This window comes from Sebastes umbrosus, chromosome 18 (assembly GCF_015220745.1).
Source record: "Sebastes umbrosus isolate fSebUmb1 chromosome 18, fSebUmb1.pri, whole genome shotgun sequence".
NCBI classification, from domain to species: domain Eukaryota; kingdom Metazoa; phylum Chordata; class Actinopteri; order Perciformes; family Sebastidae; genus Sebastes; species Sebastes umbrosus.
The window spans coordinates 26405506-26426056 of record NC_051286.1 but is presented as its reverse complement, the minus strand read 5'-3'; the positions used below and the strand labels follow the sequence as shown (position 1 = coordinate 26426056).

Here is a 20551-nt window from a genome sequence, read left to right as displayed (position 1 = left end):
CAGCAGAAACTAGGCCTGGAATTTCATCACTTTAGGGGCATGGCCACTTAGCCTTTGGTATTGTCAATTTTTGAGGGCACAGAGGTCAAATGCCGGGGCAAATAATGCATTTAACTTAGGGGTTGGTTAAGGCTGATTATATTTTTGCTACATAACATAACTATCAGTGAAATAAACAAATAAATAAACTGTTTATTTCACAATTTATTTATTGGTATGTACAAATTGTTTATTGTTATTTCCTATTTTGTTGTGTTGTAGCCTACAGACAAAGTTAATAACATTAAAGGTCCAGTTATGAACAACATGGATCAAAGATTTATGGCTGTGTTTTAGTTGTTTAACGAGGACCTGTTATGCTTATATTCAGGTTCATGCTTCTACTTTGGGTTTCTACTAGAACATGTTTACGTGCTTTATCATTGAGCTCTGGGGTGAAGGTGGCTCGCGGTTCTGACGGTGAGCTTTACGACACCCTGTGTCGTTCACCATGCTTTTATGGGACTTATTTTTATCCTCGTAATCACCATTCATATCTATACAACCACTGTGTTTATGATTAAATAATTTACTAGAGCACAAAGTTGTTTACAAGAGCACAAAGTTCTTCATAGATCAAGCCTCTTAATTTTGCTCTCAAAGTGCACCAGATTAATGCATTTAACTTGGCCTTGTTATAGTTATCTTTTAGTAAAATCTAAAATTGAATGCCCTCGATTTCAATTATTCCCCGTGGTATTTAAAATGGTATTTAATATCAATATTTTTCAAGGTATTGTATCAAAGCTATAAATTCGAATTGAGAGTGTACGAATGAATGTGCTGCCTAAGCTTCTCTATCCATTTCAGATGTTGCCTATTGATATTCCTAAACCCACATTTGATAAATTGGACAGGTTAATTTCAAAATTCATATGGCAAGGAAAGCGGCCAAGAATCAGACTAAAAACATTGCAGCTATCTAAACCAAAGGGAGGGCTCAAACTTCCAAACCTAAGATATTACTTCTGGGCTGCACAGTTAAAACCTTTGACAATATGGACCCAGGATTGTACACATACACGTTGGCTTAACATAGAAAAAAGCCTTTGTGCGTGGCCCCTACAGATCTTGCCTTTCTTAGATGTCCCCTTACGAGAAACTCAAATGGGCGAATGGACTAAAGTCACACTAACAATCTGGAGAAAAATCAAACTAGCATTTGGATTGCCCAAAGCAATTTCAGCACTAACCAATATTGGATTCATAAAGGATTTTGTTCCCTCCAGTTTAGATACAGGATTTAGAAAATGGCCAGAACAGGGACTCGTTAACCTACACCAACTCCTGAAGGATGGCAGACTTAAGTCATTCCAGCAGTTGAGAGAGGAATTTAAACTTCCCAATACCGATTTTTTCCGATATCTACAATTAAGGGACTTCCTAACGAAACACAAGGAATGGGATAAATTTCTGGTGCCCACTCCAATTGAAGAGTTCCTGATGAAATTACAAACAGGAAATGAGGATAAGAAAATTATAGGCCATTTTTACCAAATATTTTTAGGCATGAATTTGAACAATACGCTTCAAATAAAAGGTAGATGGGAAATTGAAATGAATACAGACATACCACAGGACATGTGGGAAGAAATATGCACCGAAGCACATCTAGTGACCAACTCTAATAGCTGGAGGGAATTCAAATGGAAAGTAATTTCAAGATTCTTTCGTACACCAGAAATAGTGGCTAAAATGGGCCCTAAACATTCGAATAAATGTTGGAGAAATTGTGGTATACATATTGGCAACCATAATCACATATTTTGGACATGCCCCAAATTAAAAACATTTTGGGAAGAGGTATTTCGGGCACTCGAAGATGTATTCGACCAAAATTTCACCAAATATCCAAAAATGGCACTGCTGGGAGCAATACCAGAAGGCATTAATGGAAGAGCCAAAAAATATCTCTTACAAATATTGCTTACAGCAGCAATTAAATGTATCACAATTATGTGGTTAAAACCTGAGCCCCCAACATACAATTTATGGATCGAGAAGGTATGGGAAATCTACCACATGGAACAAATAACCTATTCCCTAAGACTCCAAAAAGACACATTTGTTAAAAGGTGGAGCCCTGCCAGGATTGTACTAGTGCGGTGATCTGAGTGTTCTTGTATATCCTGGATCATGCTTGTGTCTTTGTCTTCCTGACCCAGGTCACCTCTCTGGGCACGTGCACGCACTCATACACCACACACCCATACAACACACTCCCCCTCCCTTACCTCCGACCCCTTACCACAGTTATCATCATTTAAATTTATGCATTTATTTACTTTACTTTATTTTATTTCAATTATTCGGATTGTCTTTTTTGTGTTCTCTCTTTCCCCCTTGTTTTAAGCTGTAAGATTTTGTGTTAAAACTATGAGACAGCTATCAAAATGAAAATACAGTGATATAGATTGTTATTATGATTGTGTAAGTTGCTGTAACTGCAATAAAAATCAAGTTAAAAAAAAAAAAAGCTATAAATTCCAGTATATTGATACTGTATGTTAGATAAAGGAGTGATAATACAGTATATTCTTTAAATGGCATGCATGGGATGGCATGCAGCAGATGACAGAATGTTTATTACAACCATATGAGACTTGACTTGGACTTGTCACCCAAGACTTGAGACTTAACTTGGACTTCTAGGGTTGCCGACAAGGCAGGCACCGACAACTTTCCAACCACAACTCCGAGCAGCCGCTTCCACAATGGAGGCTTTGAAGATGAAGACTCCATGTCCCCAGCCTCCCCCGGGATGCACAAAAAAATCTTCCGGAGGTGGGAGTGGAGACCCTTTGTGCATAAGCACAAACAACAGTCAGATACTTCCTCTCAGCGACTCGCAGTTGCAAAGAGGTGACCCTCTCATTCTCTGGGGAGAACTCCAACACAGTGATGCTCAGCCAGGGGCTCTTGAGTATCCTCACACCCGCCTGGCCCTTCTCACCCTGGGCAGCTCCGGAAAAGACAAGAGTACAGCCCCTCTCCAAGAATTTGGTTCCAGAACCAGAGCTATGCGTGGACGTGAGCCCAACTATATCTAGTTGATACCGCTCCAACTCCCGCACCAGCTCTAGTTCCTTCCCCAACAGAGAGGTGACATTCCAAGTACCTAGAGTCAGTCTGCAGTGCTGGTGATCAACACACCTAGGTACCTGCCTTCGCCTGCCGGCCGGCTCACATCGCAACTGACCCCAATGCCTATCCCTGCTGGTGGTGGGCCAACAGGGTGGCGGCTCCATGTTGAACTTTCGGGCTGTGCCCAGCCGGGCCCCATGTCCCAAGGCCAGGTCCTCAGACGCTCCCCTCCCATGTCCAGAAGGGGGCCCTGGTCTCCCTTTTGCAGGTGCAGTTCCACAACTCTTTTGGGTCTGATTCATAAAGGGTCTGTGAATCGCTCTCAGTCTGGCCCTTTCCCTGGGACCACACTGACTTGGGAGATCCTACCAGGAGCCAATGCCCCCGACAACACAACTCCCGGGGTCACTGGAGCACACAAACCCCTCCACCATGTGGCGATTCATTGAAGTGGTTAAGCCATATTGATACTCAATTTTTCTTCTAGTGCCACCATCAGGCCAAAATATTCACGTATCATGTGAAATTTCTCAGCATCTACTAGATTGATGGGTACAACATTTGGCACAGATATTCATGCTTCTCAGACTATGAATCCTGATGATTTTGGTGATCCCCTGACTTTCCCTCTAGCACCACCGCAAAGTGGTACAATAGGTAACAAAGCAGAATGACTAGGGAAGTGTTGTGGAAGGAGGCCAGGCTGTCTGCTTTCAGCACGCAAGGTTTGCCTGAGAAGAAAGGCGAGGCATGGAAGTTAACTCAGAAAATATTTTGATGCTTATTTTTTTTATTGTGAAACATGCTTGGCATTGAAACTTTTGGTTACTGATGAAAACCCAAGCTGCCTACAACTACTCTCCTTAACGTGCCTGACATGCCCCTGACTCTTGTACAATAATGTTTGCAGTCACCTTGTCATGTCATTGTTGTTGTTACTCATCTGTTCTTGTTTTTTCCACCTTGTAACTTTGTTGGAAAAATATAAACATTACATAATTGCCTAGTGACAATGAAGATAGTTTGCTTATACAACATACCTTGGGGGAAAGAGCTCTCAGCATCACCAGAGCAGCTCAGGGACCAAAAACTCAACAGTCATTCACACCTCTAATGAGAGAGGTGTCAGTTTGCATAATAGCATTGCATCAGACTTTAAACAAATTGTGAAAGCCAAACTAAATATACTGTAAGTTAAGATAGTTGGATTTTAAGACAACATATTTATTTTCAGTAATACAACTAAACCATTTCACACAGTTTGCACATGCAACAGAGAGTTGATTTTTTGATTTATTTGTCTTTCAAAATGTTTGCCACCAATCTGCCTGACTACTGTGCTGTTCCACTATAGAAGCTAAAATCTTAAAGGAAAAATTAACTTAAACATCTGGGTCTTAATGTATAAATTGTGCCCATCATTTTATGGATTATGTTCATTAGACTTAGACCAGTTTAATTACTGAAATTTGGGGGTAACTGATAACTCTAGAGTTAACCCTTTCATCAAAAGATACTGAATGTAATGCCATATTGCATAACAAGTTTGGTCGGGGTTGCTGAAGTATAAACTTTCCTGATTCCAATAAAGAGCAGGACAGAGCTACTAACACTACCTCACACTATGATGTAGTAACATCCAGGACCGGCTTCCACGCATTGGGAAAATAGTATGTGATAGTTATGATCTGTTTTTTTTTTGTAACGTAACCTATAATCCTGAAAGAGAAAAATGCAGTTAACTAATGAAATACTCGTTTATCTTTTGTAGTAATGCTAGGTGGTGCCAAAAAATGTCCTGAGCCCATTATCCAGAACAGAAGCACATGGCTAATTATTATGCAAAATCAGACCTTTCCAGTCACAATGTCATTTTTCCTACCATGGCAAAAGCATGACCTGTCCTACACTGCCTCTAGTTGGCTTTCCCTGATATTCTTACCCTAAACCAGTGTTTCTCAACGGGGGTGGTACCACCCCCCAGGGGGCGTTCAGAGGACATCGGGGGGCGCTGGAAGAAATATTTTTGTAAGGGGGGCGTTGAGGTGTTCTTGGGGGGCGTTTGAACTACACCAAAGATTCATGAGTTGAAAGTTGCAACTACTTGCAAAAGAATGTGGTCTGCAACATTAGAAAACCTGCCAGTTTACACCAATACAACTAGATGAGACGGTGTATCATCTTTACTTCCGTGTTTCTGTCAGCTTTCTGTAGCGCTGCTCCATATGCTGCCTTCACAGGAACGGGTCATCAGAGTATCATCTTCATAAACTTTCACCAACATGGCGTTCACTGTGTCAAGTCAGGAAAATGGAGGCTCTCTTCCTTGGTATTACCCATGGCGGAAATTTAGAGTTTCTTCCTCTTGAAAGCATTAATTTCTCCCGAGGACACACGGTGAACACCATGTTATCGCCGTGGTTACAAATTTACAAGAGGGATATTCCACTCTCGGACTTCCAGTGAAAGCAACTTAGCATCGAGCAAGCAGCCACACACAACCCTCCAGTTTTTCCCGGGAGACTCCCGTTTTTCATTGCTTTCTCTCGGTTTCCTCCCGGAGTCACAATTCTCCCGTATTTCTCCCAATTTATGTCAAATTTTCACACTTTTTTTTTCCTTTTCGTTATCTTTACCTGTTTCTGGAACTGAACAGTGTGTTAAGTCCCTACTGTTGCCACCCGGACGGCAACAGAGCTTCACCAACTGTCTTTTCTCAGGGGAAGAGAGCAGTCTGTGCTCGCGACACAGCTCAGTTTGAGCTCATGTTTAAGCTGCGCTCTCCACAGCGAGCAGGGGCCAGAGTTCAGCTTTGTTCAGTGCAGTGAAAAGCCGTCGCAGCGCTGTGCAAGCCGTTAGAAACAATGTGTTTCAGAGGTCAGTGGTGGCGTTGTCACGTTGTGTCTGAAAGGACCTTCAGTGAGTGAGAGAAGCCCATTCCCTGCACTCATCCTCAGCTGGTCTTCTGACCAACCCCACCTCACATCTTAGCACCCATGAGTGCTAGGGCATTCAGCTGCACTGCTCCCAGGCTCTGGAACTCACTCCCTCCACATATCCAACAGTCTGACACTTTGACAACATTGAAGTTCACACCAGAGGGGTCAATTATTCAGTTTTCTTCCCTGGGAGTTAAAGGTTAAATTAAAAGTTTAACATAAAATGCAGTTGCAGTGAAGTTATTATTTTGTTATTTTCACTCTTTTAAAGTCACCAGAATGCAGGAAACAAAGTCTCTGAAACTCAAATTTTTCTGGGGACGGACCCCCAGACCCTCCAATTAGTTTTAGAAATCCTCTCTTTTTTTTAGGTCTCAAAGTTAGCAAGTATGTTTGTGATACCTAATTAAAGTCTGAAAGTCAAATTTAAAACTCATAAATATATATTCTATTCACATGCTTTTTTAATGATATAACACAGAATAATAATAATACAAATAATAATATAATGAGAATATAAATAAATAATAATAATAATAATAATAATCAACATTAATATTTAGGAAGACAAATAGCCTACATTTTATTTGATGGGGGGCGTCACGGGAAGCAGCGTCGCCGGAAGCATCATCACAATTAGCCTTGCACTAAAACTGACGGCGCAACCCATTGGCTACAGCCAATGACGGACAGGCCATCTGTAGCACTGGAAGTTTCAATTGCCAAACTACTAAATGTAATCCATTTAAAATGTAATTTATATCACATAGAGTTTGCAAAAAGTGACGATATGTTCTGCTACCAATGTCATCTGTAATTTTGGGAAATAATAAATTCATAACAGGTGGAAAAGCACATATTTAAAGGAAAGATCTTAATGGGGAACACGACCCAAATTAAGAATTCCAATAATATGTTATTTCCATGACCTAGGAAATTTCAATCAATATTTGTGAACATAAGCTCCTCTCTCTCAAAGTCAGAAACCAGAGAACAAAGTCTCAAACTTGTGATGCCATATGGGATAAAGTCTTGAGCTGCTCCGTAGACAATGAATGGGAGATTGATTTTGTAGAGCCACAGAATGTTGGTTTTCATTTTTATACCCAAATGAGCTTTATTCTACCATAGAGTTCTCAATTGTGTAAGAAAAAATGTACCCATATACTCAGAACATTCCCCTGGGTGCTTTCAGTGTCATCTATAACAACTTTATACCCTACATAACAAGTTTGACTTATAGCACATTAGCTTATGAATTTTGAAAATGGGCATAGTTCCCCTTTAATGCTGCTTCATGGCCCTGGCTGAAGTGGATAGTTGTGTGATTGGATGGCAACTACTGTGTGTATTTGCTTTTCTCTAAACACAGGAACGCACATACACAAGGAGTTGTATGACTACTCAACATTTGGATCTACATTAAATGCCACTCCCCTGAACCTGATATGCTAATGAGCTCAGACAAACATAAATCTATTCTCAGAATACTGCTCAGTGGCACAGAGACCAAGGAGCCTATCGGTATAGATGCACTAACTAGGATTAATAGGCATGGTGTGAAACATACCGAACACTAACATTCACTTAAAAATCTCTTTATACAGAAACCTGATACTGTTGTGTTATATTTTCTTGATTAAAGGCATTTTGTTGCAAATATTATCTCAGTATTAATGATCATTTATGCATGGAACTTAAATCCTTTATCAACAGGTCTGATGATTTCTGTAATGAATCAGCAAATGTATCTGGCATGACAGCAGTTACAACTTCAAGTTTGTCAACTGTTTTCATCGGCTGTTTATCAGTTTTCATAATGTGTGGAAGCCTTCTTGTAATAATCTCCATCATTTACTTCCAACAGCTCCACACTCCTACAAACTATCTGATCCTCTCTCTGGCTGTGGCTGACCTGCTTGTTGGGGTTTTAGTTTTACCTTTTAGTGTTACACTGGCTGTATGCTCATGTTGTTATCTCGACTTACTCTGTAAGGTACGAGGCACCTTGGACATGTTTCTGTGCATGTGTTCTAATTTGAATTTATGTTGTATTTCTGTTGACAGATATTACGCAGTGTGTCAGCCTCTGAGGTACAGAAGTAAAATAAATGTTCGTACTATTGTCAACATGATCCTGGTGAGCTGGACTGTTTCTGCACTATTTGGAATTGGAAGCACAATTTTGGGAATGAACCAAGGCCAATCTAACAGGTGTCGTTTTTTTCAACACACAATAAGGCCGACTGCATTTATGGTTGCAATTTTTGCGTATTACCTCCCAGCTATCGTAATGTTCTCCATCTACCTAAAGATTTTTATGGTGGCGCAGAGACAGGCACGCAGCATCCAGAACACAACCTGTCAAAACAAAAAGTCTGGAGCAACTATCAGTAAAATGGAGAGAAAAGCCACTAAAACTCTGGCTATTGTGATGGGAATATTTCTAATCTGTTGGACTCCTTTCTTTCTTTGTATCTCCTTTCACATTTTCAATAATAATGCAATACCACCTCCTGTGATTGAAATGCTTAAGGGGCTTGGATGGTCAAATTCAATGCTTAATCCATTTGTCTATGGTCTCTTTTACACCTGGTTTCGAACAGCTTTCAAAATGATAATTTCTGGCAAAATATTTCAAGGTGATTTTACTAATTATAAGCTCTATTGAATCATTATCATATAATGCTGTCACTAATGATGTAGTTTGACCATGAAGGTTATCTTCTCCACTCTTTTTCCACTGCATGTCATATATATATATATACATATATATATATGTATATATATTTACACCAAAATTGCCTCTGTACTAGGCATCCATTATCTGTTTGTACAACTCGCAGATTAAGAAGTTTAAATAATATGTAATGTCATTGTGAATGTCTGTAAATAAATGTAGGATCTGTATATCTCATTGTGTCTCATTTAGTTTGTATTCAATGAACAGTATTCATTATATTTCTGCAGACACTGCTTCCATACGTTGAATGCAGAAGTGTGATACTCCTGAACAATATTTTTAGTCTTTGAACATTACTTCACAATTAAAAGGAAGGCCCTTGCTATAGCAGAGAAACAAGCAAGAAAGCAACCAGAAATTAGTGGCGTTAAAACAAGTTTGAGTTAACATGTTATTATCACTTTAACTTTGACAGCCCTAGTAGAAATGTACTTAGATAAAAGTAGGTCAGTGCAAATTTACAATGAGTAAATGTTACTGCGTAACACTTTTAAAAGGAAAGGTGGGGGTGGGTGGAAGGAGGGTAAAGAAAAATATATATATAATGATGATGTTATACGATAGACATTAAATTAAAGACAAAGTTAGGCTACAAAATAAAGTGCATTAACATGTCAATGTATAGACATTATACCACAGTATGAGGGGAGGAACTAACAAAAATTAATTGATAATAAATGGATGTGATGAAAATGCACGTGAATCGAAATGTATATTATTATTATCGAATGTATAATGAAAAATCAAGCGATAAATTATCAAGTGATCTGATTAATATAAAGCCGATTTGATTAAGACAATCATGATATGATGAAAACAGAGCCATGTTTCATCATTTTCCCCTTCTTATATTCATTTTCATCATTCACAATATAAAAATGACATTCATCATTTAATGAAAGTGGCCTCAAGGGTGGGAGTAACAAAAATGATTTAAGAAAAAGGAAATGATGAAAATGCTAATGAATTAATAATGGAAATGTATGTGAATTGAAAAATAGAGTGATGAATTGTCAATTGATTTAATTAACTTGATTTTATCTGAAACAGTGTTGCACTTACAATCAACTGTCGACCATTCGTCATTCACAACATCCAAATTACATTTATGCTTTACAGCATGTAATTTTTGTTACTTTTGCCCAAAATGTCAATCAAAAACCTTGCCCACTGACTAACTGATCAAGTTTTTGGCTCTCAACTTGCAGGCCTGGTCACAAGCTGCATTGCCCATATGCAATTCTCAACAGAGATGAGTAGGAAGCAAGATGGCTCACTCGTTAGCTCCATCATTAGCTCCCGAAAAACTGTTTTTTTCTGACTGTTATTAAGACTTTTCAAAACAAATTTTAACATTTTCTGGATGCAGTCTGATGAGATATATGATATGAGCATACACTGCAACAGGAAATAAACTGGGACACATTGGGAATGTACGTTTAAAACGGTGAAATGTTCAATATGTCCATGTGTATCTCACACATATAAGCTATGCATATGTGATGTACATATAAGTCACCATATATATTCATATAATATACCTAAGACATCCAGAAGACATTAAAACTTGTTTTTAAAAGTCTTAACATTCTGAATTAAACAATATAGTTTTTCCCGGAGCTGGTGATGGAACTTAGCTAATACTAACAAGTGAGCCATCTCGCTTTCTTCTCATCTCTTTTGAGAGTTGCACATACGTAGTAATGATTGGGTAGGATGTACAAGTGCAATGGCAGCGGCAAATCGAGAAAGCAGTGAAAGAATTCATCCTACAAAAACTGTTTTGCAAAGATTTCATAGTCAATCGTTCTACTACTAACGATTACTAAGGTAATAAATCAAGTGAGAAGTAGGGTCATTTTCTCATGGACTTCTATTCAATTGGACTTTTTTTTAGCAGCCGGAGGAGTCGCCCCCTGCTGGCTATTAGAAATACAAGAAGCAAAGGAGAAGAAAGGCAACCTCAAAGTTTGTATGGCTTCACTGTGCTTACACGTATGGGTCCATTCCCCACAGTTTGATCCAAGTTGCTATGGACCACTACCACATCCCATATCACATCCAGGGCCTGATCATCAGCTACTTCAGAGACATCAAGCTGCGATTCCAATCCGCCAGGTTTACAGCAAAGTACCTCCTGGCCAAGGCTAAACGCATTAGAAGTGGGTGAATAAAGACATCTCCGATGGTTTGTAATACAAATATGTTTTACACTTGTAATACAAAACTAAGTTTGTAATACAAACTTGAAAGAATGCAAGTTTAGGCCACTTATGCATTGGCTTCACTTCTCAGACCCGGAAGAAGCCCACTGGATTTTACATGTAAAGCTCATCTCTATAAAGAGATATCTACATATGAATGCAGAATTTGCAGGCAACGGGAAGATTTTGTTATCCAATGCGTTCTGGTTTCTGTTTGTAGTACAAGTAGTATTGACCAACCACTTTTGAGTGGACTTTGGTTGCATGCAGGTAAACAGTCCGTGTGGAGAGCAGAGGAGACGGAAGGCATTGGCAGAAATGCAATCTCAGAACCAATCGTCTAATCTCTGGCGAAGATTCAAGTTTTTATTAGCTAAAAAATTAAATGTTATCAGAGTGTAAACTGGCTACTTGTGAAACAACTCGGTCGTAAACGTCGTCTCTCAACTCCAACTCCATTCTCATGTCTCAAGTTGCTAATCGAACTGTAAGCAATGGCTGGCGCACAAAAGAGGATATCCGTTGGCCGTTGCCTCCAGAGGTTAATCATCATCAGACCGATAGCCGATGTGTTCAGGGATTGGCCGATATGTATTTAGCTTTCTTTTTTTTTTTAGAAAACAAGCGATTTCTGGTCGCATTACTCAAAATAATGTCTAAAGGGGAAAATGCCTCTTCATTGTGAGATCATAGATACAGATAGTTAAGAACATTATTTTACAAATATTGATGTAGCCAACAATGATCAAAAGATGAAGAATAATAAACACAACGGTGAAATTATTCCTTAATTCTTGAAACTATGTGACCTCTCAAGGGAACTAAGGGCGCTAAGTGGTGAGACACTTAATTTAAGTGAAGGAACATGTGAAGATATGTGCTCAGTGGATGTTATAATAGCAAACACTATGGGACCTGTTCTCTCATTTTACCTCCCAGCAATCATAATGCTCTGTATCTACCTGAAGATTTTCATTGTTGCTAAGAAACAGGTGAACAGCATCCAGAACACAACTTGTCAGAGCACAAAGTCTGGAGCAACCATCAGTAAGAAGGAGAGAAAAGCCACCAAAACTCTGGCTATTGTTATGGGAGTTTTTCTTTTATGTTTGACTCCTTACTTTCTTTACATTGTCTTTCAGCCTTTATCTTATAATCCCCCACCGGTTCCGGTGATTGAAACACTCAACTGGCTTGCACTGTCAAATTCAATGCTGAATCCATTTATTTATGCTTTCTTTTACAGCTGGTTCAGATCAGCTTTCAGAATGATCATTTCGGGAAAAATACTTCAAGGTAATTTTGCTAACTCAAAATTGTTTTGATTATTTTATGGCTTGCTAAAATGTATACATGTCCATTGAGGATGGAACAATAGAATGATATTTTCCCTCTGAAATGTAGAGTCTTAAGCATCACAATACCATGCACTGATAACACAATAAAAAAAATAAAATAAAATCATCACAGTGTATTGTTATATGTGCTAGGGATAAATCAATGGTTACATATGGATATATGTTCAGTAGGAACAAATGGGTTTAGGGTCTGAATGCCACAGACAGAGAAGGTGATGAAGTTGGAAAAGTTTGGCAACGATATGAAAAAATATATAACAACCTTAGAAAACATAAATATATAGATAACAAGACAGAAAAAAGTAAATAAGTAATAATATATAATCATTTATGGCAACAGTACCAGACCACATGCATAAGAGCCACTACAAAAACAAACTAAAATCAATTTCTTTGTTAAGTCCTGGATATATTGTGATACTTCATTTGGTGGATGTAAAAAGTTTCTCTCTGCAGTAATAATTTTAGTCGATAACCACCTTGAATGTTCTTTTTGATGGTTTCTAGGCCTTCAACCATAAGGCTGTCTGGATTGCTGTTATGCACTTCATAAAAGTGCTGATCAAATATGAATCAAGATTCTGGTACTGTAATGTATATTTCTCGCTTTGAATGTTTTCATGAACATATTTTAGTGTACTGTAACATGAAAGTTTGTGACTCGGCCACCATGTTGAAAAGAGTCGAGCCAAAACCAAGCACCGCCCTGAGCAAATCTCATTTTACAGAATCAAGATTCTGTTACTGTAATGCCTATTCATCACGTTTTCAGAAACATATTTTAGCGTACCATTTAGCTGTAAAATGAGAAGGTTTGCTCGAGTCGGTGGGTGGTGTTTGGTTTTGGCTCAAGTGTTTTCAACATGGCGGCCGGGTCACAAACTCTCATTTTCTAGTATACTAAAATATGTTTCTGAACACATTTGAGGTGAGAAATAGCCATTACAGCAACATAGTCTTGATTCATTTTGAATGAGCTCTTCTTAGTTGGACAGTTTGACAGAAATTCACAAGCAGTGATTGACACTGTGTTAGAGACTCCTCGGGTCTGACTGGTTGTTTTCCTTCAGTCAAGGTTGTTGTTTTAAAGGTGGACCCAAATGCAGAGAGACCAAAACAGGCAGGTGAATTCAATGAAAGACAAGTTTTTAATATCCAAAGCTGATGCTATAAAACAAAGTTGACAAAAACAAGTCCAGATCCAAGGAAACAACGAAGTACAAACGAAACACACTGAATACCAAACTGAGAACAAAACCAAACTACAAACCAGAAGACACAAGATACACGGGCAGGAGGAACACTAGAAACATGGCAGGAGTGATGAGTATAACGGGAGACAAGGCAAACAAGTGGGACAAGCGGGCACCGAGGTTCCCGGGCGGACGGCCCATAGGGCAGGGCAGAGTTAGAGCCGGGAAACTCGGGCGGACGGCCCGGGGGCAGAGCAGAAACAGAGCAGGGAAACTCGGGAACTTGGGGCTGCGGCCCAGCAGTGAAAAGGAAAGGGTCTTGGTGCTGCGGCCCAACAGGGACAGGGACAGGGTCTTTGGGCTGAAACCCAGGGGGAACAGGGCGTGGCTGCAAAGACGGCGATCCAGCTGGAACAGGTGATGGCAACGGTCCAGCCGGAAAAGCGGGTGATGGTTGCGGCCCAACCGGAACAGCGGGTGATTGTTGTGGCCCAACCGGAACAGTTGGTGATGGTTGCGACCCAACTGGAACAGCGGGCGATGGTTGCAGCCCAACCAGAACAGCGGGTCATGGTTGCGACCCAACCATAAGAGCGGATGATGGTGGCGGCCCAACCGGAACAGCAGGTGGTTGCGACCCAACTGGAAAAGCAGGTTATGGTTGCGTCCCGACCGGAACAGCAGGGGATGGTTGCGGCCCAACCGGAACAGCAGGTGATGGTTGCGGCCCAACCGGAACGGCAGGTGGTTGAGGCCCAACCGGAACAGGTTATGGTTGCGACCCAACTGGAACAGCAGGTGGTTACGGCCTAACCGGAAACGCAGGTGGTTGCGGCCCAACTGGAGTAGCAAGGGTTGTCCCGACCCCTGACAGGAGACGTGGAGCAGGTGTCGGCCGGACTCCCGACAGGAGACGTGGAGCAGGGGTCGACCGGACCGCCGACAGGATGCTTGGAGCAGGGGTCGACCGGACCCCTTCATCCATGGAGAAGGGTTCGGCTGGACCCCTGACACAGGAGCAGGCCAGGATTTAGCTGAGACACTGGGCAGCCTAGATTTCCTTCTCCGAATCCCAAGCCTCGCTACAGGGAAACCAGCCCCCAGACGGCAATCCGGCTGGAAGACAGCAGGCCGGTGCTGGAGCTGAGGTTGAGGCCGAAGAAGGCATAACACCTTTCTGTGTTTGTGTAATATGTGGCGGTTAGCATCCTGAGATTTAATCACCAAACGGAAAATCCACCCATTTTTATTGCTTGGCAAATGTGTTAATTTCGGACCCAGAGTGGAACTACTCTGGCCATTTTCAAATCATTTGGAAATCTAACATTTAGGCTTGGAGAGGCCCGGGATGAAGGTGACTCGATCACAGGTCGTCATTTGTGTTGTTATTGGTATCCAACCATCCAGAAATCAGCAGGTTCTCCCCAATACAAGCTGGTCAAAGGGCAACAGAGAGAGAAGAGATACGAACACATGAGAATGGTCAATAAAAAAATCTCACACACACGCACACACGCACACACGCACACACGCACACACGCACACACACACACACACACACACACACACACACACACACACACACACTTTATGTAACATTTTGTATCGTTGTATCTCATTCAAACAGGATGTAGGTACCCACATCTGATTGGATGACCAAATTTTGTGTTCAGTTAGGTAATGACATAGGGGGTTATAAATACTGAACCACGTCCAAAACCTCTGTGCAGTGGCACACTGACTAAGAACACATAACGCTGTCCTTGCATGGATTATATTGAGGTGAGGGAAAACACTCAAAAAGCTCAAATCAACTGAAAGTCATCAATGTCTTGTTTTCTTTAGAAGATTGTTGTTGCTGTAGTTGTAAATACATGTTTAAATATTAAATACATATGACAGATTATTATAGCAGAAATCTAAAAACATGGAACCAGAAGTGACTGTCAACATGACTTACACTGTTAATAACATTCATCCCTGCTATGAATCAGATAGTTATGTATTTACAAGCAACCCATCTGCAATATGTGTATTACTGTATATTTTTCTTGGCTTATTATCTGTTTCCACAATATGTGGAAACCTTCTTGTAATAATCTCCATCATGTACTTCAAACAGCTCCACACACCTACTAACTACCTTATTTTCTCTCTGGCTGTGGCCGACCTGCTTGTAGGAGTTTTAGTTTGTCCTTTTGGCATGGCATTCACTCTAACCACATGTCTGCATCATGAACATATAATATGTAAAATAAGAGAAAGCTTTGATGTAACACTGTGCACATCTTCTATTCTACATTTATGTTGTATTTCCATAGACAGATATTATGCTGTGTGTCAGCCTCTGATCTATAGAATTAAAATCAATGTTCACGTTACTGTGATCATGATCCTGGTGAGTTGGGGGGTATCTGTTCTAATTGGAATTTGCATCATAATTGTAAGATTCAGCCAAGGAGCATGTGAAGAAATGTGCTCAGACAATGTTCTAGGTGCATATACTGCAAACACTATGGGACTGGTTCTCTCATTTTACCTCCCAGCAATCATGATGCTCTGTATCTACCTGAAGATTTTCCTTGTTGCTAAGAAACAGGTGAACAGCATCCAGAACACAACCTGTCAGAGCACAAAGTCTGGAGCAACCGTCAGTAAGATGGAAAGAAAAGCCAGCAAAACTCTGGCTATTGTTATGGGAGTTTTTCTTTTATGTTTGACTCCTTACTTTCTTTGCATTGTCTTTCACCCTTTATCTTATAATCCCCCACCGGTTCCAGTGATTGAAACACTCATCTGGCTTACACTGTCAAATTCAATGCTGAATCCATTTATTTATGCTTTCTTTTACAGCTGGTTCAGATCAGCTTTCAGAATGATCATTTCGGGAAAAATACTTCAAGGTAATTTTGCTAATTCAAAATTGTTTTGATTATTTCATGGCTAGCTAAAATATATACATGCTCATTAGGGTGGAACAATAGATTAATATTGTCCCTATGAAATGTAGAGTCTTAAGCATCACAATACCATGCACTGATAACACAATAAAAAAAAGTAAAATCATCACTGTGTATTGTTACATGGTATGCTAGGGATAAATCAATAAAAAAAGGCAAAATAAAAATAAAAATAACTTTCTGTCATATTTGCTCAAACTGTCACTATATCCTGACAGTAGTAGCCCTCTTCCTCCTAGTGCTCCTAATGGAATTTGCAAGGCTCCACCGCTCTCAAAGAAAAACAACCAATCAGAGTCTCTAGAGCTGAGGAGTCTCTAACAATTTCAATCATTGCTTGTGAAGTTTTTGAACTCCGATCAAACTGTAAACTAAGCAGTGCTGATCAAATATGAATCAAGATTCTGGTACTGTAAAGTCTATTTCTCACCTTGAATGTTTTCATAAACATATTTTAGTGAACTGTAACATGAAAGTTTGTGATCCGGCCACCATGTTCAAAAGATTCGAGCCAAAACCAAGCACCGCCCTGAGCAAATCTTTCATTTTACAGAATCAAGATTCTGTTACTGTAATGCCTATTCCTCACTTTGTCAGAAACATATTTTAGTGTACCATATAGCTGTAAAATTAGAACGTTTGCTCAAGTCGGTGGGCGGCGTTTGGTTTTGGCTCAAGTGTTTTCAACATTGCGGCCGGGTCACAAACTCTCATTTTCTAGTTTACTAAAATATGTTTCTGAACACATTTGAGGTGAGAAATAGCCATTACAGCAACATAATCTTGATTCATATTTAATGAGCTCTTCCTAGTTTGACAGTTTGACAGAAATTCACGAGCAGTGATTGACACTGCGTTAGAGACTCCTCGGGTCTGATAAGTTGTTTTCCTTCGGGCACGGTGGAATGTTGAAAATACCATTAGGAGCACTAAAAGGAGGCAAGGAACCTGATTATTTCACAGATTATCTGTCTCAGGTACCACTGTCAATATGACAGAAAGTTATTTTCATTAAAGATACCAACTGTAGCTTTAATGCTTCGAGCATTTTCATATATTCTTTATTATTTGATGAAACATGTATGTGGGCTTAGAGACCTTAAACTTTAATAGAAACATCAAGGCAAACTAAGACATTCTCGTACTGTAGCTATTACAGATGACTAGCCTCCGCCACCAAGTGCGAGAGCCTGGGAGAATTTACTGCTGATGAAGTTCATTTCCTGGTACAGTGCACATATTAGTGCTGACCGATAAATCGTATTTTCATCATCATTGCAATATGAACAAGCGCAATAAACACTTTGGAGATAGTTACCGAACCTCGTTATTAAACGGGCTGCAAGACTAAAGGCTGTAACGTTAGTATTTATCATGAAGCTGCAGCTTGTTGAGTTGCCTCTTAGTGAAGGTTACTGGTTCCCTCTAGTAAGCAGTGTTCCAGTGTATGTGTCCGGGGAGTTTACTGTGAAGCGGTGGAACGGAAGCAGTGAAGCGGTCATGCACTGTTGATGACAAGGTTGGAGGCCGTCTTGATGCAGACTGCGGAGCCTCCGTGTTATTATCGTAAAGTATAGGCGCAACGTACCGATCGGCTACAAAAGCTAAAACAAAAGATTTCTGTAAGTAGTCTAAATGTTGCACCTTCGACATGTCGAAAACAAAATAGGCAAGACATCGAATCTCTAGAAGAGATGCAGCTGACAAATAGGTTACTTGCTAATTATCACGTAATTACCATGAATTGTGCGGACCTGTAGAATGAAGTGTTACCGTTACCTCTTTCACTTTCCATCCCCACCTGATCATAAAGGTAAATAAGACGGGTATCAGTGGAATGGGCCTTTCTGAACCCACACTAAAGTTCATAAAATAGTCTGTGTTCAGAAGGCAGTACTCTACTAAGGTGGTTGAAAACTGATCTCTCAAATACCGTGGAAATAGATCCAAGGATAGACACAGGGCGGTAGTTTCCAACCTCAGTTTTACTGTCCTTATTATAAAGTGGAACTACTCTGGCCATTTTCAAATCATTGGAAAACTTATACCATTTAGGCTCGGAGAGGCCCGGGGGGAAGATGACTCGGTCACAGATCGTCATTTGTGTTGTTATTGGTTACCAACCATCCAGAAATCAGCAGATTCTCCCCAATACAAGCTGGTCAAAGGGCAGACAACAGAGAGAGTAGCGATACAAACACATGAGAATGGTCATTAAAATACTCACACACACAAACACACAGTTCGTGTAACATTACTCGTCATTTTTTATCTTTGTATCTCATGCAAACAGGATGTAGGTACCCACATCTGATTGGATGACCACATCTCGTGTTCAGTTAGGTAATGACATAGGGGGTTATAAATACTGAACCACGTCCAAAACCTCTGTGCAGTGGCATACTGACTAAGAACACATAACACTGTCCTTGCATGGATTATATTGAGGTGTTACTAGGTAAGGGACAAAAATTGGAAAGCTCAAATGAACTAAAAATCATAAATGTCTTGTTTTCTTTAGAAGATTGTTGTTCCTGTAGTTGTACATCAATGCTGGGCTAATAAATGTTTAAATATTAAATAAATACCACAGATTATTTTTGCAGAAATCATGGAACCAGAAGTGACTGTCAACAGGACTTACACTGTTAATAACATACATCCCTGCTATGAATCAGATAATACAAGTTATGTATTTACAAGCAACCCCTCCATTATATGTGTATTAGTATATATTTTCCTTGGCTTATTATCTGTCGCCACAATATGTGGAAACCTTCTTGTAATAATCTCCATCATGTACTTCAAACAGCTCCACATCCCTACCAACTACCTTATTTTCTCTCTGGCTGTGGCCGACCTGCTTGTTGGAGTTTTAGTTTTTCCTTCCAGCATGGCATTCACTGTAACCTCATGTCTGCATCATGAACATGTAATATGTAAAATACGAGACAGCTTCGATGTAACACTGTGCACATCTTCTATTCTGAATTTATGTTGTATTTCCATAGACAGATATTATGCTGTGTGTCAGCCTCTGACCTATACAACTAAAATCAATGTTCACGTTACTGTGATCATGATCCTGGTGAGTTGGGGGATTTCTGTTCTAATTGGAATTTGCATCACAATTGCAGGATTCAGCCAAGGAACATGTGAAGATATGTGCTCAGTTGATATTATAATGGCAAACACTATGGGACCAGTTCTTTCATTTTACCTACCAGCGATCATAATGCTCTGTATCTACCTGAAGATTTTCCTTGTTGCTAAGAAACAGGTGAACAGCATCCAGAACGCAACCTGTCAGAGCACAAAGTCTGGAGCAACCGTCAGTAAGATGGAGAGAAAAGCCACCAAAACTCTGGCTATTGTTATGGGAGTTTTTCTTTTATGTTTGACTCCTTACTTTCTTCTCCTTGTCTTTCAGCCTTTATCTTATAATTCCCCACCGGTTTCAGTGATTGAAACACTCAACTGGCTTACACTGTCAAATTCAATGCTGAATCCACTTATTTATGCTTTCTTTTACAGCTGGTTCAGATCAGCTTTCAGAATGATCATTTCTGGAGCAATATTTCAAGGTGATTTTGCTAACTCAAAACTGTTTTGATTAAATTATGGCTCTCTAGAATACATATGTACATGCTCATTAGGGTGGAACAACAGACCAACACTTTGTCACTGAAATGCAGATTCTTAAGCATCACAATACCATGCACTGATAACACAAAATAAACAATTTTTAAAGTCACCACTTTGTACTGTAACATAGTATGCTAAGAAGGAATTATAAGTTCCATATGGATATATCTTCAGCAGAAACTAGGCCTGGAATTTCATCACTTTAGGGGCATGGCCACTTAGCCTTTGGTATTGTCAATTTTTGAGGGCACAGAGGTCAAATGCCGGGGCAAATAATGCATTTAACTTAGGGGTTGGTTAAGGCTGATTATATTTTTGCTACATAACATAACTATCAGTGAAATAAACAAATTAATAAACTGTTTATTTCACAATTTATTTATTGG

At 39.9% G+C, this 20551-nt stretch overlaps 3 protein-coding genes across 3 annotated transcripts; all 3 read left to right on the top strand.

Moving 5' to 3' along the window:
* The first annotated feature begins 2753 nt into the window (after positions 1 to 2753).
* On the top strand, positions 2754 to 8733 carry LOC119477447 (trace amine-associated receptor 1-like). Its single transcript, XM_037751535.1, has 3 exons — positions 2754 to 3069; positions 5913 to 5977; positions 7708 to 8733. Exons 1-3 carry the CDS (start codon positions 2754 to 2756, stop codon positions 8731 to 8733), a joined length of 1407 nt encoding a protein of 468 aa, XP_037607463.1.
* Positions 8734 to 15511: 6778 nt separating this feature from the next.
* Positions 15512 to 16492, top strand: LOC119477446 (trace amine-associated receptor 1-like). Its single transcript, XM_037751534.1, has one exon. It carries the CDS (start codon positions 15512 to 15514, stop codon positions 16490 to 16492), a length of 981 nt encoding a protein of 326 aa, XP_037607462.1.
* A 2639-nt stretch (positions 16493 to 19131) lies between these two features.
* LOC119477444 (trace amine-associated receptor 1-like) lies at positions 19132 to 20133 on the top strand. The gene has a single exon (XM_037751533.1). The coding sequence runs from the start codon at positions 19132 to 19134 to the stop codon at positions 20131 to 20133; it is 1002 nt and encodes a 333-aa protein (XP_037607461.1).
* Positions 20134 to 20551: the final 418 nt, after the last annotated feature.

What these genes read in the sequence shown, in the direction of transcription:
- LOC119477446 (XM_037751534.1), top strand. Translation starts at nt 15,512, where the DNA reads ATGACTTACACTGTTAATAACATTCATCCCTGCTATGAATCAGATAGT.
- LOC119477447 (XM_037751535.1), top strand. Translation starts at nt 2,754, where the DNA reads ATGGAGGCTTTGAAGATGAAGACTCCATGTCCCCAGCCTCCCCCGGGA. An exon ending in AACCAGAGCTATGCGTGGAC is followed by an intron (nt 3,070 to 5,912) that starts GTGAGCCCAACT and finishes CGCTCTCCACAG; the next exon opens with CGAGCAGGGGCCAGAGTTCA. An exon ending in GTCGCAGCGCTGTGCAAGCC is followed by an intron (nt 5,978 to 7,707) that starts GTTAGAAACAAT and finishes TCTTGATTAAAG; the next exon opens with GCATTTTGTTGCAAATATTA.
- LOC119477444 (XM_037751533.1), top strand. Translation starts at nt 19,132, where the DNA reads ATGGAACCAGAAGTGACTGTCAACAGGACTTACACTGTTAATAACATA.